At 34.7% G+C, this 24,661-nt stretch overlaps 1 protein-coding gene across 1 annotated transcript; it reads left to right on the top strand.

Moving 5' to 3' along the window:
* The first annotated feature begins 17,416 nt into the window (after positions 1-17,416).
* Positions 17,417-23,044, top strand: LOC131641992 (retinoblastoma-related protein 1). The gene is made up of 17 exons (XM_058912286.1): positions 17,417-17,698; positions 18,362-18,466; positions 18,556-18,698; positions 18,785-18,881; positions 19,000-19,046; positions 19,136-19,325; positions 19,425-19,491; positions 19,591-19,770; positions 19,860-20,053; positions 20,138-21,014; positions 21,182-21,344; positions 21,468-21,540; positions 21,640-21,816; positions 21,898-22,174; positions 22,256-22,377; positions 22,454-22,572; positions 22,662-23,044. The coding sequence occupies exons 1-17, from the start codon at positions 17,597-17,599 to the stop codon at positions 22,810-22,812; spliced, it is 3,084 nt and encodes a 1,027-aa protein (XP_058768269.1). The 5' UTR covers positions 17,417-17,596; the 3' UTR covers positions 22,813-23,044.
* Positions 23,045-24,661: the final 1,617 nt, after the last annotated feature.

Raw genomic sequence — 24,661 nt, forward strand, 5'->3', positions numbered from 1 at the left:
CATTTTTAATATAAGTATTTTTTTATATATGTGTTACATTGTGTCAATGCTAATAATGTATGCATACCAGTACACTTCATAGCTAAATTTGTAATTTTGTTAACCAATTACAATTATATATGATAAGGTATATTTGGTTACTCTCATGACAATGTATCAAATAAAATATTTTAATCTAACATAATATCTCATGCATTCTTTGTAAAAAATTTGATCCAATAAGATCAGTATCAAAATATCCATTTTTTAGACCAAACTCATCACATCTCATGATAGTGTATCTAACAAACTATGTTAATATATCATCATATCTCATACACTATTTCTAAATTTTTTACCAATACTTTATCTGACATAAAATTCTTACAAGAAATGCTACTTCTTTTTCACAATAATGAATAACTAGCCTTATCAAAATGCTTGTCATAGACAAACTATTATGGACATTAATATTAATACTCACTGTCCAAAATATTAATACCCATTTAACGTATACAAATTATATTGTTTGGACAAGGTTATACAAATTTATTTACAAACACAACATATCCAAACTTCAACAACACTGTGCACATTTTTTCTTTTTTCAAACTTTCTAAGCATGCTACCTATCACCGATTTTAGACCACTGTAAACAACAACAAATATATTGTTTAATATGTCAAATCTAGCCATTTAATGCAAATCATGTGCATTGCTATGTAAAACATTTTTTTCTATGAATAAATTTATATACTTTAATCCTTTCCCTATTTTTAGCTCCTAGCAGTACAAGTTGTCATGTCTACTTTATGGGAAAACTAATTTTAATTTCATATTTTGTTTCTTTTATCTTAACTTTATAGTTGTACAAAACTATACTACCACCTTCCATAGTTGTACAACTTTGTTTTTTTACAGAAATCAAAACTGATGATTGCTATTAAAATTAAGATGCCAAGGAACATCCCAGGCTGCCTGTAGAATACTTAAATTCTTGTGGATATTTACCTTCATAATTATCAATTTTTGTAGGATTAGCTAGAGTCAAACTCATGCAGTAACCTTTTTTTTACAATTGATGTAGTAACATGTTATTACAATCCATTCACTACGAACTTCAAACTTCACCAAAATCTACTTTATCATATATTATTATATTAATTATTATTGTTGTTGATTAACGGCCTAATTTAAACCAAATAATTTTAGTTAAGATTTAATACTTTTTTTTTGACATTTAACAAGTTTAATCAAAATTTTATAAAATTAATTGCATTTTGTATTAGATGTTAATATAGACGAATCAATAAAAAAGACATCAGTTCAATGTTTAATTAAAATTATTGACTTATTTGTTAAAAAATTAAATAATGATTTATTTAATACAATATTAATAAATTTCAAATTTTATCAATACAAAATGGGACAAATGAAATTAATGATTCAAATATTAGAAAATGAAAAGTTATCAGCATTAAATAATTTTTTAATACAAATATTTTTTAATAATTTATTTAATATAACATTAAGAAAAAATTATTTCTGATGTATAATTGATTTTAATATATTTTAATATTTTTAAAATAGATTTGACTAGATTAAAAAAAGAATTTTAAATTAAAATTTATCTACGGGAACAAATTTACTATTAATTAAAATATTTTTATAAATGATATCAAAACAAAAAATAATTATTATATACAGGAAAAATATCTTATTGATTAAAAAAATTGTATATATCAAAAAATAATAACTCTTATTTGAATGCAAATATAGTTTAGTGTTTGTTAAAAGGTACGTAACAAAGTTTTATTAAGCCAAAATTCAATTGATAGTTGTGTATGAACTTTAGTACAATTAAATTATTGTCAATTTTTAATAATTTATTTAATACAACATTAAATCATTTTTATTTCTAAAGATGTATAATTAATTTTAATATGTTTGATTATTTTTTTAAATAGATTTAACTAGATCTAAAGAAAAATTAATTAAAACTATCTACGGGAACAAATTTACTATTGATTCAAATATTTTTAAGAATAATATTAAAACAAATAAATACTTGTATACGGAAAAAAAATGTATTGATTAAAATATTTGTATATATAAAAAAAAAAAAATTCTTTTGATTAAACAATATTGGTTTTTCTTTCTTTTCATTTTATATATTATAAACAAATGTGCGTAACACAATAGTATCCGTACGAATGCACAAGTATTCCACTAGTACTTTTGCAGAAAGAACTTGATATAAAAAAAGTAATAAAAGCTCTCAAATATATTTAGAACAATGTCACAAGATCACCTTTTCTAATTCTATTCCACCAGTGCAAACAAGGACAGACCTAGAAAGTCGAGGCAATCATATATATATATATATATATATATATATATATATATATATATATATATATATATATATATATATATATATATATATATATATATATATATATATATATATATATATATATATATATATATATATATATATATATATATATATATATATATATAGATATGAGGAGGGATCAAATCACACCCGAAGAGTTACACCACGAGTTACACTCGTTCAATAACTACATCTCGAATTAATATTTTTTAAACTCAACCGTTGGATTGAAACATAATATCATATAGATCATACCTATAAAATTTGAGCTTAATCTATAATGATTTACTATAAAATCTGTCCTTGTTTGCACTGGTGGAATAGAATTAGAAAAGGTGATATATATATATATATATATATATATATATATATATATATATATATATATATATATATATATATATATATAAATTTAAAATTTATATGTTTTTTTTAAATATTACTTTTAATAAATTTTAACAATTTTTTTCAAAAAAGAATCATAAAAGGAATGATGTGAATGATAAATTTTTAAACTTTTTTTTTGAAAGATACATAAGCTTGAAAGTTTAATATTTTAATATTATAAAAATATTAAACATGCCAACAATAGTTTGATTTGCGTAATAAACTTGCATATTAATTGTGTGCACGTGTGATTTGTAGTTCCTATTGCTCGGATATTTTTGTGATACTCTTTAATATATTACATAGTATACATACTATACAAATATAATGTATATTTGCAAAAATTTAAAATTTAGTGGAGACAGTGGCCTACACATTGTTACATATAGGTTTGTCCCTAAATGCAAATTATTTCTTACATGTTAAGATGCAAAATAAATGATGAATTTTTGTTCAATATTTTAATGGATACAATTTCATCTCTTAAAAACAAATAAGTGAATCACCTTAAAATTGTGCCCATACGATTGATGTGTCTGCAAATTACCAATAACTAACTACCAACTAATTTAACTAGACATATGATACCCTTTTTAGGAATGTTTGAGTTGATTTTATCAATTTTTAATCTAATTTATTTTTTAATTTACTATTTTATTATATTTTAATATTATTTATAAATGAATTAACATTAATATTTTCACATTAACATAAATATGTCATGCCACTAAAAACTAGTATTTGAGATGGAAAATTCAACTAAAGAAACGTTTTAATATAGTTTTAATACATGTTTATCACTTCATCATCATAGTAAAAATGTTAGAGAACCTCTGACCCCATCCCTTGGGTCTTTTATCCATCATACGCGTTGTCAAAAATCCTATGCTTTCGTAGATGTATTTTTGAAAGTATATTTTTTTTTTGTTTCAAAGTTGTTTTGTTCTGTAGGTACATCTACATAAGACTTTCATATATGCATCTACGAAAGCATTTGATTTTATATTCGCGTCACTCTTCTTCTCCCTCATTCTTCATTCTCTTCTTCTCCAAACTCTCTCAACCTCGAAAATCAAAATCCACCAAAGTTGTTTTTTTTCTCTCCAGTTCGGCGGTAAACGTGTGCATCAACGATCAAGACATTCCAACAACTTCAAAACTTAATTTAATTGGTAAGTTTTTGACTTTTCAAGTTATTTTCGAGTTTTCCCATAATAGAGTTAGAATTCAATTTTTAGGTGTGGACTGATTGGATAGTTTTAGAAACATAGTTTAGAGACAATGTATGTGTTTTTGGATGTGTAAAACAGACGATTAAGCCACCAAAAAGGGGTTTTTAAGCCTCTGGAACAGTGACACACGTCATTGCTGCGTCCATGGAGTTTCGGAACAATCTGTAGGTGCATCTACGGAAAAATGAAACGTTAGGTAGTTCCGTAGATGCACCTACGGAACAACCCCAATTTTTTGAAATGTAAGTTTGTCCCGTAGATACATCTACGAAAGAGTTCCGTATTTGCATCTACGGAAGTAAATTTGTTTTTTTCCCTTTTCTTTTTTTATAAATTAATTGTATCTGATTTGACTTTATTTGTAATACGACGTAGACATTATGGTCGACCATCCAGACCGCATTATATTTGGGAGGGTTGCACAACACGCCTTTGAGCGACGTGCACAAATACAGGTAGTCTCGCAGGTGACAGATGAAGCCTTCGTTCCAGCAGATGGACCCGATACCCCTGTTCCAACAGAGGTACCTGTTACATTCGTTCCAGCAAATGGGCCTCCCACACCCACTATCTCATCCTGGAGGCCTCGGGATGATGACGAGGGTTATTCACAGACGCCCTCCGCCCACAAACATCGTTGGGACACTTCTTCTACTTCTGTGGCACCTCTGGAGAGGGATGTTGAATCTCCGGTGCCACCTCCTGAGCTGCACGAGGGAGGCTGATGCAACTGAGGAGCCTGTCGTCTACCCAGGGGGTCCTTTAGATTTATCCCTGTTGACAGGGTATGCAGATCATTCAGCCAGACATATTTAGGATGGATAGGTAAAAAAAATTAGACTTATTGCTTATTATTTTTTTGTCATCAATTTCTAATTAATTATTTATAACTTTGCTTACTATTAAAAGTGTTTTCATTGGGATATTTCAGGATATGCATCCATATAAGTTCTACAACCACGACCGGAAGATTGCCTCTCTCGTGCAGTCTATCGAGCTGTGGTTCCAAGATGTCCTTGCAGCTTCTGGGCTGCAGGACCTCTATCAGATTGGGTATCGCACGATACATAATGGGATGATGATGGCATTTGCATATAGGTGGCACCCAGATACATCGTCATTCCATCTGCCACATAGTGAGATTACTATCACTCTTGACGACATCGCATGCCTCCTGCATATACCTATCAAGAGAACCCTTCTTGGTCACAATAGGTTGACGAAGGAGGAAACGAGGGAGGCTCTGATTGTTGAGCTCGGGGCTGATCCCGAGGATGCACTTAAGGAGGTGGAGAGAACATGTGGCGCACACGTTAGGTTTTCCTTCTTGACGCAGCAATACGAGGTCGAGCTCCTTGTGGCACACTATTGGTGACCTAGTAGAGGAGGACATACACAAGCAGCGGGTGCTGAGATATTACTTCCTATTTTTGTTAAGCACCCAGGTGTTTGTGGACACTAGCTCCACGTACACAAATGTTGTTTACTTGAGGTACTTATCGGACACCGCACGTATCTCACAAGTACAATTGGGGAGCGGCTACACTAGCGTACAAGTACCATAGACTTGGAGAACGATGCATATGGAAGGCAAGGACTGTGGCTGGCAGTTGTTCCCTCATAGTGGTAACAATCTTATATCGTTATACTTTTCCTCAAAGTTGTTCATTATATATTTGTGATAATGTTTGATCTCTGTGTTTTTTTCCAGGGTTGGATATTACAACACTTCCCCATGATCATTGGTTGGGGAGAAGTTCCTAGCTACACTAAGGCCATGCCGCGTGCTAGTGCCTTCATCCCCCTTAGAGGGAACCAAGTGTCAGATCCTTACATGTACTCTCCTGACCGCATAGCTTAAGAGGACATCCGATACGACTATTATGCTGCTCACTGTGAGACGGTTACGTGGGATGACGCTGCCCTATATTTTGGATGGTTGGCTGCCCGTTTAACCATCACTGTTCGTTATCTTCCTGAGCACGTCATGCCGCATTTCGGCTACTGTAAGACGATACCTCTCCACCCTTTCGTCTTCGCTCCTATCGTCCATACCCATCGGTAGATATATTAGGTATTTGCAGACTTTGAGCATCACATGGTTTCTAACGAGACTTGGACTACCAGATCAGAGAGAGATTGGAGTTGCATCGATGGGTACATTACTTGGTACTTCACGGTGTCACACCCATACATGATCCCTATTGCACCAGGATCACCACCCATACTAGCTCATGAGGAGATCTTATAGACTCATCAGTCTCAGTTGGACCACACTGACGATGTTCTTCCTCGCAATCGTGAGATACTTGATATGGCGCGAGTAGACATTACTGATGGTTTCTTCTATGAGGGGTTTGATCACATGCGTATACTAGACGATATCATTAGGGTGGCAAATGGGGCATTTTTGTACCGTCGACATCGTGCAAGGACTGGTGGGGCACTTAACGGTAGAGGCAGAATAGCCAACAGACGGCGTGGACGCTTAGGCGGGGCCAGAAGCAGGGTAGGGGAGGAGGATGTTGTCTGACACATACAATAGTGATGCTTGTGATTTTATTAATGTTTGTATTTGATTATGTATCTGATCACTATTTGGATGATCTATATGATGTACTCTTTTGTTGTACTATATTCCATTAAACAAGAAATTGCACTATGTTGATGTACTATAATTTGATGTTTCATTTTTGTTAAAAATATTGGAGTTTTGGAGTGAAATGCATGTGATTTAAAATATAGCAGAAGGTTCTGTGGGTACATCTACGGAATATTCTCTTTTTAGCACGTTCCGTAGATATATCTAAGGAAGATTTACTGAACTGAAATATTTTGAATTTTCTCAACGTTCACTATGTTTTTTAACGCTTCGTAGATGTACCTACGAAAAAATCAAATTTAAAAGAAAAGATGCTTTCAGACGTGTATCTACGAAATCAGAAGGCATAATTGGAATTTCGTCAGTTTATTAAGAGTATTGTTCTAGTCTGGGCCGAGAGGCCCAAATACACGTCAAACCCAATCTACGGGGTTTGGGCCGAGCGGGCCCAATCCACGTGTCTTGGACGAGCGGGCCCATATATGCTCTAAGCCCAATTCGCGCCCTCCCCTTCACGACCGTTATGGGTCCAACCCACGTGCTACACGGAGAGCACGTGGTCTGCCTCGCTTGCAAATGATTCAGACAACTCCCTCCGAACCCTACATTGTGCTCACCCAGAATGTGAGTCACTCGCTGACTCCGCCCTACCACATAGGATTTTGGCAGTTTCCTAGCACGTTGGCCTCCAATGGATCCGACCCAATTAGGAAATCTTGGCCCAGTGCTGGGGGCTATAAATACTATCTTTCACTAGAGGGTCAGGTATTCAGTAATCATACTATTGTTAGTTATTATTATTATTAGTTTATTATATATTTGTCAGGGTAGTTTGGTACTTTACTAGCACATAGTATTTATACTTTGGTGTAACCCTTATTCTCTAGTTTTTATTCATTCTATTGAAACCCTAAGCCAAAGGGTCTTTTTCCTTTTCTATGTTCCTATATGTTTACTATTGTTAACATGGTATCAAAAAACTCGGTTTAATTTTAGGAACTACCGTAAAGTAAAGTGAATCAATCGGTTTTCGGTAAAGCATTGGTTTTACGGTAAGTTATGTAATGTTTTGGGTTATGCTAGTTTACTATTGAAGATATTGTTGCTTGCATCACGGGAAATTTTACAATCTGGTACTATTTGATAATTTGGTACTGTTTGAGATATTATAACTTGGCACTGGTTGCATCACGTGAAGCTACTGTTTCAAAAGGAAGTTTGGAATTGCTTGCATCACTGTTTGATAATTTGGCACTGGTTAGCACTGTTTCAAAAGTGAAGTTTGGAATTGGATTTTGTCTCTTTTGTTTTGAATATCTATTTTATACTTTGTTTAATTGTGGTGGTTTGGTTCTCTCAATTTTTTTTCACAATAAGTACCGATAAAGATGACTCCCTTCAGTCGGTTAGTGTCCAACTCATTGGAGAAAATTATCCTTATTGGAGTTATGTCATGAGATTTTTTTTGAAAGGAAAGAGGATGTGGAGTTATGTTGATGGAACATCGGTTAAACCTACCGATAAAAAGGATGAAGCAAAATATGCAAAAGAGTTGGAAACATGGGATGTTAGTAATTCGAAGATCCTTACTTGGATCAACAATTCTGTTTCTCAGTCAATAGGCGTGCAACTAGCAAAATATGATACTGCTAAGGAGGTTTGGGACCATTTGAAGCGTTTGTATGCTCAATCTAATTTTGCAAAACAATATCAGTTAGAGAGTGATATTATAGCTCTCAAATAGAATAATATGACCATTCAAGAATTTTATTCATTGATGAGTAATTTAAGGGATCAATTGGCTCTTATGGAATCGACTGAATTGAAAGTTGTCAAAGCATACACTGATCAAAGAGAAGAGCAACGTTTGGTTCAATTTCTAATGGCGCTTAGGGATGATTTTGAGGGACTTCGTGGAGGTATTTTGCATCGTAATCCTCTTCCTAGTGTTGATTCAGTCTTTAATGAATTGTTGGCAGAAGAAATCAGACTCAAGTCTCACTCCAATTTGATTCCAGATAAAGGAGTTCTTCCCACTCCTCAATCTGTTTTTGCTGCTTCATTTCACAAAGGAAAACCGCAAGGTAGGGTTGGGCTTGGTATTGATGAATGTGCTTTTTGTAAGGAGAAAGGTCATTGGAAAGCACAATGTCCCAGATTGTTGAAATCAAGTAAGAAAAATTTCAAGAGTCCATCATCCAATGTTGCTGCTACTGCTCCTACTACCATTGGTTCTAGTTCTGATCATGCATATCCATCTGAGACTACTTCTCAAATATTTGATGTTGCATAGCAGCTTCAAAAACTTCTTGCCACTCAGTCACGTGCCATGTCTGCCTCCTCTACTAAAGGTTTGAACTCTTCTAGCTTTTCAGGTACATTTCCTTCCATATGGATTATAGACTCTGGAGCATCGCACCATATGTCATATGATGCTAAATCATTTGTGTCTTTGAATGTTGCACCATCTATGACGATTATGACGGCTGATGGCACTCATATGCCATTAGCAGGCATCGGTTATGTCTCCTCACCTAATTTGTCATTTTGTGATGTTTATTATATTCCTAACCTCACTTTGAGTCTTGCTTCTGTTAGTCAATTATGTGATTCTGGTTACTCAGTTATGTTTTCTTCCACTTCTTGTTGTGTGCAGGATCCTCATTCCGGGAGGCTAATTGGGACAGGCCGTAGACAGGGGGGACTTTATGTTTTGGATGAGTTGAGAGTCCCAGACACTGCAGCCTCAACTTCCACTTCCACAACTGATTTATTATCCTCATTTCGTTTGAATTCTTCGTCTTCTAATTTTTATTTATGGCATTACCGTCTTGGATATGTCTCTGCTTCTAGATTAAAGTATTTGGCTTCTACTGGAGCTTTAGGAAAGTTACAAACGAGTGATATCTCTGATTGTTGTGGTTGTAAACTGGCTAAATTTTCAGCTTTACCATTTAGTAAAAGTGTTTCTGTTTCATATGCACCTTTTGACTTAGTTCACTCAGATGTATGGGGTCCATCACCGCTAGAGGTGGGAATAGGCCAGGTCGGTCTACAGGGGCCTATAGCCTAGCCTACTTAAGGTCATGCCTATTTGATAAAAAGGCCAGGCTTGGGCTTTTTTAAAAGCATATTTAATAAAATAGGTCAGGCCTAGGCTATTAAAAAAAGCCTATAAAGCCTTGTAGGGCGGCCTATATTTTCATATATATTAAAATTAGTCTAAATAGTTTGGTCTATATATACATATATATATATATATATATATATATATATATATATATATATATATTAGAAAAAGTGTTAAATAGGTTGGTCTATATATGCATATATATTAGAAAAAAAATACTAAATAGGTCGGTTTAAATGTTCATATATATGCGACCTATAAGGCTTCTTAAGTAATATGAATTAATTGAAAACATTAATAAGAAATAGGCTTTTAAATAGGCTTTCAGGCCAGTCCAGACGTTTAAAAAGGCCAGGCCAGGCTGAAAAAACGAGCCTATAGTAGGCTATAGGCCAGGCTCAGGCCTTGAAAGTTTATCATAGGCCAGGCTCAGGCCTTATAAAGCCTAGCCTAGCCTAGCCTATTCCCACCCCTAATCACCGCTTCTTACTAAAGGTGGATCTAGATATTATGTTTCCTTTATTGATGACTATACTCGTTATTGTTGGGTTTATCTTATGAAAAATCGTTCAACTTTTTTTGACATTTATTGTATGTTTCGTGCTATGGTTAAAACTCAACATAATGTTGTTATAAAGTGCTTCCGTTGTGATTTAGATGGTGAATATACCTCTAATAAATTTTCTGAATTACTTGCTTTTGATGGTACCATTCATTAAACATCTTGTACTTATACACCTCAACAAAATGGAGTTGCTGAAAGGAAACATCGTCATATTATTGAGACTGCTCGCTCCCTTTTGTTTTTTGCTTCGGTTCCTAGTGAATTTTGGGGTGAAGCAGTTCTTACTGCTGTTCATATTATTAATAGAATCCCATCGTCTGTCACATCAGGTTTGTCTCCCTTTGAAAAATTGTATAACTCTATCCCTAATTATTCATCTTTGAAAGTGTTTGGTTCTACTTGTTTTGTTCTTCGCCCCCAAGTAGAACGTAGTAAGTTGTCTTCTCGTTCTGCTATATGTGTTTTTCTTGGTTATGGGGATGGTCAAAAGGGTTACCGTTGTTATGATCCAGATGCAAGGAAATTGTATGTTTCTCGTCATGTTGTTTTTCTTGAACACATTCCTTTTTACTCTCTTTCTTCAGATTCTTATATTACTAACAGATCAAAACTCACTCATATCGATCCTTTTGATCATAATGATAATATTTCTAGTGATTGTAGTTTTGAGAATCGCAGGACTGATACTACTGTTACTCCAGATACTGACATCCCTCTTGTCCCCACGGCTACCCATGAACCTCCTACGAATGTTGATCCTTCTCCTCCTCGTTATCCCTCTCGTGACCGTAAGTCTACTCAATTGCCTGATTTTGTCTATTCCACTTACTCTTCTTCTTTTGCTTCATTTTTAACCTCTATCCACAGTTTGTCTAAGCCCTCTTCCTATAAAGAGGCTATTCTTTACCCTTTTTGGCAGCAGGCTATGATAGAAGAACTTTCTGCTTTGCATAAAACAGATACTTGGGAATCAGTACCTCTTCCTCTTGGAAAACATGCTATTGGGTCTCGTTGGATATACAAGATCAAAACTAAGTCAGATGGATCAGTTGAGCGCTACAAAGCACGTCTTGTAGCTAAGGGATTCTCTCAATAATATGGTATGGATTATGAAGAAACTTTTGCTCCTGTTGCTAAGATAACTACTATTCGCACTCTTATTGTAGTTGCATCTGTTCGTCAGTGGTATATTTCTCAAATGGATGTTAAAAATGCATTTCTTAATGGCGATCTTCAAGAGGAAGTTTATATGGTACCCCCACAAGGTGTTTCTCATAATCAAGGGGAAGTGTGTAGGTTGAAGAAGGCATTATATGGTCTGAAACAAGCTCCACGAGCATGGTTTGAGAAGTTTACCACTGTGATTACATCTATTGGCTTTCGTTCTAGTGATCATGATTCCGCTTTGTTTGTCAAGACCACTTATCATGGTTGAATTCTACTCTCATTATATGTTGATGATATGATTATTACAGGTGATGATATGGAAGAAATTAATGATTTGAAATTACAGTTAGCCAAAAAATTTGAGATGAAGGACTTAGGCACTCTTCGGTACTTCTTGGGTATTGAAGTTGCTTCCTCTCCTAGAGGCTATCTGTCATACCCCAAAATTTGCCCACACTATTTCTCCTATTCAAGTTTCAAATCCATATGCAAAGCTCCTATACAAATTCTCCTATATAAAGTTCTGAACTAGGGTTTGGTTCTTTCAAAGGAAAATCACTGAATCAATGGCTCAAGATGGTTCCATAGGGTCACCAACATCCCAAAGAATCTTCATGTAAAGTTGCAAGTCAATCAGAGCAAATTGAGTCCCTCAAACCTTGATTAGGTCAATAGTCGATTCTCAAGGGCAAAATGGTCATTTCAAGTCAATACACAATCAACATTTAAGATATTTGGTCAGCAACATCCTCATAACCCTAAAATCATTATTTGATCAAGGGTTGATCATAATGATGCAAGGAAACCACAAAAGAGTCAAAAGTCAAAAGTTACTATTTTGGGCATGAACTGAAAAAAGTCAATCAAACTTTGAAAATTCACCAAATATTCATACTTTATCAGAAAAATTACCACTAAAGCTCATTTTAAAGGGAATTCATTCCTCTATCCAATGGTCCAAGAATCATAGCTCATAGGTCAATGATTTAAGAGATATGGCTTCATACATTATAGGTCCTTTTCAAAAGTCAACAAAAAGACACTTTTTTCAAAAGGACATAAAATGAGAATGGAAAAGGATTTTGATATGAGACCAAGGACACTAGTTAGAGGACTCTCTAAGGTTTCCAAAAAGTCCTAGAACACCTCCATACCTCAAAAATTGAGGGAGATATGCTTTGTCAAAATTGAGCTAATTTTGGAGGGAAAGTGTGAAGAAAAAAGATCCAAATTGAAATCTTTTGCAAGTGAGCCCATATTATTTTCATCCAAACCTCATCTTAAGCCCATGCACGTCCCAAAAATATATCTCACTATTTTTTATTATTTTTATTAATTATTTTATGGTTTTTCTTTCATTTAAATCATAAATTAATCATATAAAATAATAAATAAATAAAAGATATGATTTTGCTTTGATTTTAAGTCAAGAAATCAGGCAATATATTCCTCTAAATCAATGAAATTCGTGCAAGACAAAATTGATGAAAAAAGATTGAAATTATGTTAATATAGAAAGATTTTAAGATGATTTCCAATCAAATTTCCAAGGTTACAAATATTTGATTCAAAGAGATTCTTCCTTGTTTTATTAACCTAATTCATACTACTATAAGTAGTGAACGAATTCAGACCCCTAGGTTTACAAAAAATTTTCTGGAGGAAGAGCATCAATTCGAGTTCCAAAAAATCAAGAAAAGCATCAATTCGTTTTTGGAGATTAGCAAGGATTCAAAGTATTCCAAAGGCTCTAATCGATTCTCTGGTCCTCCCTGAACGTGTACCAGTCCCTATCATTGTTTGTGGCCCTCTGAAGCACGAGTTACAGGTTCTTAAACATACCAATATTGTTTGAATTCGAATACCATGATTCATGCACCATAAATAAGTTTCGATTGCATATTTAGGTTGGTTTTGATGTTTTGAATGATTCTGGTATGTTTGATTGATGTTTTATACCGTATACACTAAAGCGCCATTGTTAGGGTTTTGGGCCTTGAAATAGGGGTTTTTGTTTTAAGTAAAATTGGAACTAATAATTGGTACCATTAGAACCGTGAGACCTGGACGATCACGTCCATGGGGTCGCGAAACATTTCTTGTTGCATTTGGTTGTATTCGTATTCGCAGGGGCTATAGCAACGAAACTATCCGTAGGTAAAACCTATGGCAACGGACGGAGGTTGAAGATGATGTCGTGGCAAGACATCATTGGACCATTCTTACGGAGCGCGCGTGTTCTTGTTTGAATTTCCAGGGATCACGTGGGCGCATCATAAACAAGGCCATGGTACATCTTCCTCATCCAGCCATCAGATCTCGCCACTGTTCAGATCCAGCGTCCCTGAAGCCGCGGGTGCACCATGGATTCGCAGAGGCGCGCCACACACGATCATACGCTAAGTTCCTCAATTTTTCTTTATATATTTAATTATATAAACCCCTTTTTTATTATTTATATTTCTATGTGCATATGTTTTTATTTGTTTTCTTTTTTTTTTTACTTATAAAAAATATATTTATTTTATAAAAAAACTTTTACTTAATAAATATTTATTTATTTATTTATTTTATTTAATTTACTTATTTTATTTAAATATTTGTAAATTTATATTTATTTCTTAATACCTAACGTTATATATTTATTATATTATATTATATCTATTTTATTTTATTTATTTATTTATATAATTAATATTTATATTATTTTCTAACATATTTATTTAATTTATTTAAATTATATTTATTACTTCTGTTTATTCAAAAATTCGTACTTACTTTGTTTTAATCCCCAAAAATTCATAAAACATCACTTTTACATTCGATTTAATTTTATTACCCCGATTTAATTAATTAGGTCGCGAGACCAATAATTAATTAAATCATTTATATTTTTTTATTTATTTAAATTCGTACCCTAATCAGGGTTTACGAAGATCATGCCCTACACTGAATGTTTTATTTGTGCCGTTTCAGGGTTATCGACATGGTTCACTCCGATAACGCGCCCGATCAAGACTCGAAGCTAAGTACCTTATTTATTCTTTTTCTTAAAGTCTATTTGGTTTCCTTTAAATCTAGGGTTTGCCCCGCCTTCATTTTTTTGCTTTTCCCCCTTTTTCAGGGTTAACCCCGAGGCTTCCCGCTAACCATATCAGATCAAATCAAGCTAAGTACTTCTGTTTATTTTATTTTAAATACATTATATCCTTATTTTTAGGGTTGACTGTGTTCGCTTTCGAACCGATAAATGCACTCACCCTAATTTGTTTGCCTTTTCCAGGGTTTGTCAAATTGCCAAAGCCACGAGTTTGGTAACCCTAAACCCTAACCTTTTATTTTTCTGTTTAATTATTACTTGTGTCAAACCCTATTAAGGGATCCGCTGGTTACAATTTCCCTCCCCCATATTACTGTTTCTTGCCTTATATTATCTGCGTGGTTAGTAAAATAGGGAGTGGCAACCATGAATTGAATTTAGAATCGCTAATTTACAAGATAATATAATTGAATATAATCACGTGATTGGTGCACACACGCACGCTTTTGGGTAACCTCTCTGTTGCCTTGTTGCCTGTTGCCTTGTTGCCTGTTGCCTGTTGCTTTGTGTTTTTTTTGCATAATAAGCCAAGTCCCTCGAATACGAGGATACCTCAGCCATGTTGCCTCGATAAAAAGGTCATGACCCTAAATGATGCTGCCTTTGATACGCAAATGACCTCGACCCTCGGAAGTTGCCTACGGAAAAAGGCCGAGGTATCTTCTGGTTGCCTAACGAAAATGGCTTATTCTGATCCTTGCCTTAGACTACCTGCCCTTCTATGGCATGGGACAGTCTTATGGCAAAGGATGCTTCGACGACCCTTCAACCTCCAAACGAAAGGCTTCCTGTCCTCTTATGGCAAGGATTGACCCTTTCATTCTGAAAGGCTAAAAAGAGACCTATCATCTGAGTTTAAGGTAATTGCCCCTAATTGCCTTGCAATGCTCATCTTTAATATTCTTTCTCACAATTCTTCGAAAACTGGCTACGCTCATTTACGAGCTAAAGTCCACTTTTTTTTTCTTTCATCTACTTTTTTTTCTAAAGACAAACGAGCAAGCAAAGCAATTAAGAGCCCATGGAAAACCATGGATGCAAAGGGTGCCTTACACCTTCCCTTTGTATAAATTACCCCCCGAACTTAGATTTCTTTAAAAGGTTTTTTTCTGTTTCTTTTAGCCTTTCCGAATTTGTTTGGATAAAATAAAAGTCGGTGGCGACTCATGCTTAACCGCGACATTTCGATCGATAAAAAGTCAGTTCACCGTATTACACTATCTTCTCTCTCAATCTAAGTATATTGCCAACATTCTTGAACAGACTCGCCTTTCTGATACTAGAGTAGTGGATAGTCCTCTTGAGTTGAATGTGAAGTATGCTCCATCTGATGGTGTTCCTCTACCAGATCCCACTTTATATCGTACTTTGGCTGGCAGCCTGGTGTACCTTACAATTACTAGACCAGATATTGCTTATGCTGTTCATATTGTTAGTCAATTTGTTGTATCTCCTACTATAGTGCATTGGGCAGCCATTCTTCGCATATGCCGTTATCTTCGGGGAACCCAGTTCCAGAGCCTTCCTTTTCCCTCATCTTCCTCATTGGAACTACGTGCTTATTCTGATGCTGATTGGGCTAGCGACCCCACAGGTCGTAAGTCTACCACGAGGTTTTGTATCTTTCTTGGAGACTCTCTTATTTCTTGGAAGAGTAAGAAACAAGATATTGTCTCTCGTTCTTCTACAGAAGCTAAGTATCGTGCTATGGCATCCACCACTACTGAAATAGTTTGGTTGCGTTGGTTACTTTTTGATATGGGTGTCATTCTTTCTGAACCAACTCCCATGTATTGTGATAACAAGAGTGCCATTCAAATTGTCCGCAACTCGATCTTTCATGAACGTACCAAACACATTGAGATTGATTGTCACTTCACTCGTCATCATCTTCAGCATGAGACAATTACTTTACCGCTTGTCTCCTCTGCTTTACAGGTTGTTGATTTGTTTACGAAGACGCATTCCATTAAACGTTTTCGGTTTTTGATTGACAAACTCTCAGATGCTTCCTACTAATGCATCTTGAGTTTGAGGGGAGATGTTAGTTATTATTATTATTAATTTATTATATATTTGTCAGGGTAGTTTGGTACTTTACTAGCACATAGTATTTATACTTTGGTGTAACCCTTATTCTCTAGTTTTTATTCATTCTATTGAAACCCTAAGCCAAAAGGTCTTTTTCCTTTTCTATGTTCCTATATGTTTACTATCGTTAACAACTATCACACCTTTTCTGTACTTGCTTTCCCTACTCTCATACTTACTTTAACATCGGAATACCTTGCAGGTACAATCCCCCTAATTCACAGAGAACCACAGTTGCAGGCCCTAACAATCGGTTCTGATTAGATACGATCAAGTAATGAGATATTCTCAAAAGTTATGGCTCATATCTTTTTAATAGCTATCTATTTTAGAATAGGTTGATTTTGGAAAAAAATGAAATAAAATTGATTAAATAATAAGTTAAGAAAAACGTGATTAAACAGAAAGATTTTTTCACTTGAACCTATTCAATCATGTAATCATAGAATTAATATGGCTTCAATTATGTTTAAAGTGTTTTTACCAAAAACGTGATACAATTGAGTATAGTGTGTGAATAGCAAATTAATAAATCAATGAATTCAAGCCATAATAAATTAATTGGTGAAAAATTAAAAATATATAATGGGTGAAAAAGAAACATCGTTGTCGAAAAGACGAAAAGGCCAGTCAAACTACATGGAATCCCTAATATACCCCTTATCCACATCGAACTTACATTGGGCGGGAAAAACCTGTCGGGTATAACATATGTGGCGCCAAAACACAATCAACTTTTTTTAATAACAATAAAAAAAACATTATTAAATAAATAAAAAATGTTTATTCCTCTTTTGTTTCCAGATTTCCCAGACTTTCTCTGTTCTTGCTCTCTCTAGGGTTTCCTCAATTCCGCAAATTATTCCCTTTCCTCACCGCAATTCACCGACTTTCCTCTCAAATTAGGGTTTTCCTCTCACGATCTGCGTCAATTAGGGTTTTTTCATGAGTAATCCAGCTGAAACGGACATGGAAGATACCAAATCCTCTGTTACAGTGGTTGATAATGGCGACCAAGCTCTGTTTCGGTTTGCCGAGTTTTCCAAGGTGAATACTTTGTTTTCTGTCTCGTTTTTCGTGTTCTGGGTTACTGAATTTTTTCTGTATGTGAAATTATATTGTTTTAACTTTTGTTGTTTTTTATGTTGTGATTGTGTTTGAGCTGATTCTGTTTGTGGTTTATGTTGATAAAGTTGCGATCTTTAAGTTTTTTGGTTAGTGGGGTTGGTGATTTGAAGAAATATAATGGAATTTGTTATTGTTTATTTGTAAATTGTAAGCCATTTCATTCACTAACCCTAAGTTGAATTTTCATTGAGTAGTTAAAATTTTTCATTGATTCAATCGATCTGCGCCTAGAGATAGGTGTAGCTTTATATTGATTCTTAAATAGAGGCATTTTGTTTTATACATGCTTATATATGATTTGGTGATAGTATGTGATGGAGAAAACTTAGGGATTAATTAACTGACGTCTCGATCGAGTTTATTTAATTCAGACAAATTTGTTCTACTATTTATTAATTGATCTGTCTTTTGTGGTCGATTAATGTGGTTGACAAATTGAGTATTCGGGCGTTTTTTGCTTTGTGAGTAATTGATTTGGACTGATCCTTCTTATAGGATCATCATTATTAATTGTTTTGTCGTTTTCGGTTATTTTATGTAATTGGGAAGGAGTTTGACATTGGTTACCTTTTTTTATGACAGAATGAGCTAGCATTGGATGAAAAAAGCTGCAAAGAAGCAGTGGATCTGTTCGGAGAAACCAAACATCTTCTCGTAGCAAATGTTTCATCAATGGGGAACGGAACGGTACAGACAAAAACATTACTCTAATATGAAAAAATCCATTTGTTATTGAAGATTTTGTTTGAATTCACAATGTTTATAAATCTCTTCAGATTGAAGAAGCAGAACGGTACTGGTTTGCTTTTATTTTATACTCTATCAAGAAACTTACTCAGAAAAACGAGGAGAGTGGGAAGGAAGAGATTGAGAATACCGGTCTTACCTTGTGCCGAATATTGAGAGCGGCAAAGCTCAAGTATTTTTCTGACCTTTATCTATTATCTAGTAAATAAGTCTAGTTTGGTCTATTATTTACCGTTATTTTTATCTTGTATATAACAGTATTGCAGAATTTTTCAAAGAACTTCCTCAATTTGTTGTTAAGGCTGGTCCAATTTTAAGCAATCTATATGGCCCGGATTGGGAAAACAAGCTTGAGGTATTTGACTAGGCAATAAGAATTGTATTTTTGTCGAGTGAATTGTGATGATCTGATTTTAAATTTTTGGAAAAAGTTTTATATTTAACCAATTTTTATTCTGCTATATTTATATCAGGCCAAGGAGATGCATGCCAATACTATTCACTTGAAGATTCTTAGCAAGTAAGTATCCTGCTATTATTTTCCGTATAAGGTTGTTTGCTTTGATTATAATTTGCAACAGATCTTACAAGTATGATTGACGTTGCCAGGTATTATAAGCGTGTATTTGAAGAGTTTTTTGTGTCAACTGATGCAAATGTTGAAAATAACTCGTCTGTTACCAATCATGTATCGAAGTATCATCGCTTTGGATGGTTACTTTTCCTGGCTCTTCGAGTACATGCTTTCAGTCGTTTCAAAGACTTGGTGACTTGCACCAATGGTTTGATTTCTATCTTGGTAAGATTCTTAAGTTTTCTTTTAGTCTTTTTCACCGTTGGAATTTCCATGCAAAGGTGAAGGTAACACTTTCTTATTTTCTTGGTGTATCTGTTACAGGCAATCCTAATTATTCATGTTCCGGCTCGTTTTCGGAGTTTCAACATTCACGACTCTTCACGCTTTGGTAATGTCTTTGTTACCCTTCATGCATTATGATTATATTGTCTTTGTTCTCTTGGGGCTTAAAAGTGGATTATTCTAATTCCATCCAAATTTGTTGCAGTTAAGAAAAGTGACAAAGGCGTGGACCTCCTTGCTTCACTTTGCAACTTATACAACACTTCAGAAGACGAGTTGAGGAAAACCATTGAGCAAGCCAATAATTTAGTAGCAGATATATTGAAAAAGAAACCCTGTTTGGCATCTGAATGCGAAACTGAAAACCTAGAGAATTTCGACAGAGGTTTATTTTCTTTCAGCTGTTTATTATTTATGCATCACGATTCAAATACACGATTTTTTTTAACTGATGTTTATTATTTCACTTTGCAGATGGTTTAACCTATTTTAAAGATCTGATGGAGGAATCATCTCTGCCGTCTAATTTGAATGTGTTAGAAAATGATTACGATCACATGACTCGCAACAACGGTGAACTGGATGAAAGGTTATTCATCAACGAGGATGACAGTCTGCTAGCTTCAGGAAGTCTTACCGGTGGTTCTGTTTCAGCGGGAGGTGTAAAGGTATGCCTAATTGGAATTTTGTTCTAAAATTCGTTCTCTCTAGAGATGATTATACCTAAAGTAATCTATTATTGTGATCTGTAGAGGAAATTTGATCTGATGACATCACCTACTAAAACGATTGCAAGTCCACTTTCACCGCACCGTTCTCCTGCATCCCATGCTAACGGCATTCCAAGTAGTGCAAATTCAATGATTGCTGCCACCCCTGTAAGCACAGCAATGACTACAGCAAAGTGGCTTCGTACTGTCATTTCCCCACTTCCATCGAAGCCCTCACAAGAGCTGGAGCGATTCTTGACATCATGCGACAAGGATATTACAAGTGATGTAATACGCAGAGCACAGATTATATTGCAAGCAATATTTCCTAGTAGTCCCCTTGGTGACCGATGTGTAACCGGAAGCCTTCAAAGTGCTAACCTCATGGACAACATATGGGCGGAACAACGGAGATTAGAAGCACTGAAGTTATACTATAGGGTATTGGCAACAATGTGCAGAGCAGAAGCTCAGATACTCGGCAACAATCTAACTTCACTGCTTACTAATGAGAGGTTCCATAGGTGTATGCTTGCCTGTTCTGCAGAACTAGTCCTGGCTACTCACAAGACCGTAACGATGTTGTTCCCTGCTGTACTAGAGAGAACCGGAATCACAGCTTTTGATCTTAGCAAAGTGATAGAAAGTTTCATTAGATATGAAGAATCTCTCCCAAGAGAATTGAGGCGACATCTTAATTCATTGGAGGAGCGACTTTTGGAGAGCTTGGTATGGGAAAAAGGTTCTTCAATGTATAATTCATTGGCAGTCGCTAGACCCGCCCTTTCTGTGGACATTAATCGGCTTGGTCTGTTGGCTGAACCCATGCGATCATTAGACGAAATTGCAATGGATATTAACTTCTCTTGTGGAGGACTGCCTCCTGTGCCTTCCTTGCCAAAGCCTGAGCCTATGTCGGGTAAATGGTTCTCTTTTATCAGTTAAAATATTGAGTCATGTTTTACCCGCTTCGACATTATTCTTAGTTCATAATTATGTCGAGTAGCCATCACTGTTTTCTAAAACAATGCACACATTTTCCTTCTTCATTTATATGCCTGACACATTCTTTGTGCATAATTTCAGCTCAAAATGGGGATCCCAGATCACCAAAACGGCTCTGTACAGAACATCGAAATGTGTTGGTGGAGCGAAATTCTTTTACTTCACCAACAAAAGATCGGCTTCTTCACTTAAGCAACCTAAAGTCAAAACTACTCCCACCTCCTTTGCAATCAGCATTTGCAAGGTATAATTCTGTCTAGTCTTAAAGTAAAATTCTTGGTAAATTTGCTTTATTTGAATTTTTCACCACTTTCATGCTGTCTTCCTTGGTTGTTTTGTGTTGAATGTTTATGTTTATTCATTGTAGTCCGACAAAGCCAAATCCAGGAGGTGGAGGAGAAACATGCGCAGAAACTGGTATCAGTGTCTTTTTCAGCAAGGTATGAATCGAACCTTAATAGAACTGTTGTCCAATTTGGTTGTAAAGTTCAACTTGCAAGCTATACAGTTAAACTGTGTTTGTTGCCCATTTTTCCTAGATTGTCAAGTTGGGAGCAGTCAGGATAAGCGGAATGGTTGAAAGGCTACAATTATCTCAGCAGATAAGGGAAAATGTATACTGTCTTTTCCAGCGAATCCTAAACCAATGGACGTCGCTCTTCTTCAACCGCCATATCGACCAAATCATTTTGTGTTGCTTCTATGGAGTTGCAAAGGTTTGTCTTTAATTTTATAAACTTGAGCGCCTAATATGATTTGGTTACTTTTTTTTCTTCTCATTCTATTCTGTTTTGCAGATATCGCAACTGAACCTAACTTTTAGGGAGATTATATACAACTACAGAAAGCAACCACAATGCAAACCACAAGTTTTTCGCAGCGTATTCGTTGACTGGTCATCTGCGCGCCGTAATGGATCATGCAAACAAAGAACAGGACAGGAGCACATCGATATCATTTCTTTTTACAATGAAGTTTTCATCCCATCTGTTAAGCCCTTGCTGGTTGAAATTGGCCCTGGCGGATCAACTACGAGAAGCGATCGAATACCTGAAGCGAACAACAAAAACGACGGTATTTCCTTATTCTCTTAGTTACTTTCAACCATTGCTACCTAGTTCTTCCATCCATTGACACATGCTTTTCTCTTTGCAGGCCAATTAGCTCAATGTCCAGGATCTCCTAGAATATCACCTTTCCCAAGCCTTCCTGATATGTCACCTAAAAAAGTGTCGGCAACACACAATGTCTACGTCTCACCATTAAGATCATCCAAGGTACAATGTCAAACTCTTACGAATGAGCTGAATCATAATGAACACAAGTGTATTAATTGATTATGTCTGTGCACAGATGGATGCTCTAATTTCACATAGTTCGAAAAGCTATTACGCATGTGTCGGGGAGAGCACGCATGCTTATCAGAGCCCTTCAAAAGACCTGACTGCCATAAACAATCGACTAAACGGCGGGTATGTTACTTTGCATGTCTTGGTTTTCGAATTGCAAATTATGTCAACATTAAGATTATGTATTTAATCAATCTGTTTTGATTTTTTAGCAACCGGAAAATAAGAGGACATCTCAATTTTGATGAAGTTGATGCTGGCTTAGTTAGCGACTCTATGGTAGCAAACAGCCTCTATCTACAAAACGGAAGTTCCGCATCATCATCAGGTGCACCATTGAAGACTGAGCAACCCGACTCTTGAACTCAATGATGTGTACATTCTACCTGTGTCTCTTTTCTCATACTTTCGAGTTCATACTAGCGGTTAATGGATTTTGAGACGAGGGGCTGTGTACGAGCGGCATGATTGTAGAAAGCCGCCTCTACCCCTTTGTACTTTTGGTATATTGTTAGGCATTTTAGTGCAAATTGTAGGTCTTACTTTCAATTAGCTAAGCAATAAAATGTTTTTCTTTTCTAGCTTAAAACACAAATTTGATCATTTTTTTTAAGGAAACTGAACTCAGAAAGATGCTGAGAAATAAACCATAACTCATAACTATGTTTTCTTGATAATACATGTGATGTTAGTGGGTTGTGAATGTTCTTTATCCAGTTATTGCAAACGTGTTTCAAATGGTAAAATAATATAATGTGAATTTTGTGTGTAAAATAAGTATAATTAAAAAAGAAGAGTTTAAGAACAACACAAGAAATTATACTGATTCACCAATAGTTGATTACTGTGGTCCTTGAAATTTGTGCGATTTTTCACTTTATGTTCAACATCTTGTTTAATCTTTTCTTCCAACACTATTTTCTTAGTTTCATCATACTTACAGTATAAATTAAGAAGCTTTAATAAGCTTATACTATCACACAAGTTTAAATTGACTTAAGCTTATACCATCACACAAGTTTAAATTGACTTGAGAATATAAAAAAGATTTTAGATAGGTTGATCATTGATTATAAAAATCATTTTAGTAAAAGATTGGAGTTATATGATTGTTTTTTTCATTTGAGTAAAAGAATGAGTATTTATAGAGGTCTTAAACTCATTACACAGTTTAATAATAAACTTGAAAAATCATAGATTTTTTCATTTCATTGATGATAAACTTAATACATATATGTTATTTATTTCCAACAAATAAAATCAATTTTAATTATATTTACACAAAAATATATTATCTTCAAAATATTAAAATTATTATTTCTCAACAATGTGGATGTACATTCAAGTTGTACGTGTACTATTTGACTTCAAATATTTAAAAACATGCTATGTTTGCCATGTACACAACCATGATTTGGATCACAAGATAACATGTCAACATGTTATCTTATTATCGACTGTTTAAATATCAAAAAGAAGAAAATTGTTGAGATGATAATGAACATAGTTCTTCTAAAAAAAGCATTCTCATGAGCAATATAAGATGTCAAGTGATTATACAGTTCTTCTAGCCATTTAAACCTTAAATGACATCCTTAAGTATGATGAATTTCTTTTTCAAAGTCCTCAAATTCATCTCCCAACTCATCAACCATCAGACCTATTGATCAAAGTATAATTGTCGACCTTCGATAGAAAGATAGATTAGACACGATACGTCGTCCATGGTGACAGTCACTTAACTAATAGGTAGATAAAATGATGTCTCAAAATATTTTAACATTGACAACAATATGTGATCTATATACGTATATTCAATCCGTGCAACAACTTCAAAATCAGATGCTGTAAGTATTTTTTTAAATCATGCCTCATTAGGCTACATCCGTTCAGATATCTTTCAACCATGGACGATACATTTCAGGGTGCCACAAAACTGAAAAAAAACCTCTACGAATCAATACTTATGCTATTTTAAATTATATAATTGATCATCAAAATTAAATCAAATATTTATCCCATAATTCCATATATGATGAACAATATGATTCTCATAAAGCGGCAAAAAGATAAGTATGATAGACCACTAGGAAATCCCACTCGAGCATGAGTTATACTCTCAACCGATGTTTAAGTGAGGCTGAACACAAAAACAAGATCTTCCTTGAGAGAGAGAATGCGATCCTACATGAGTTTGAGGTTAAGATTTGGC

Source organism: Vicia villosa, unplaced genomic scaffold, assembly GCF_029867415.1.
Source record: "Vicia villosa cultivar HV-30 ecotype Madison, WI unplaced genomic scaffold, Vvil1.0 ctg.004353F_1_1, whole genome shotgun sequence".
Taxonomy (NCBI): Eukaryota; Viridiplantae; Streptophyta; class Magnoliopsida; order Fabales; family Fabaceae; genus Vicia; species Vicia villosa.

Bases quoted from the DNA above. Each gene is read 5' to 3' on its own strand.
- LOC131641992 (XM_058912286.1), top strand. From the start codon at position 17,597: ATGAGTAATCCAGCTGAAACGGACATGGAAGATACCAAATCCTCTGTT. The intron at 18,467-18,555 runs GTACAGACAAAA...AAATCTCTTCAG, and splicing joins CATCAATGGGGAACGGAACG to ATTGAAGAAGCAGAACGGTA. The intron at 18,699-18,784 runs GTATTTTTCTGA...TGTATATAACAG, and splicing joins TTGAGAGCGGCAAAGCTCAA to TATTGCAGAATTTTTCAAAG.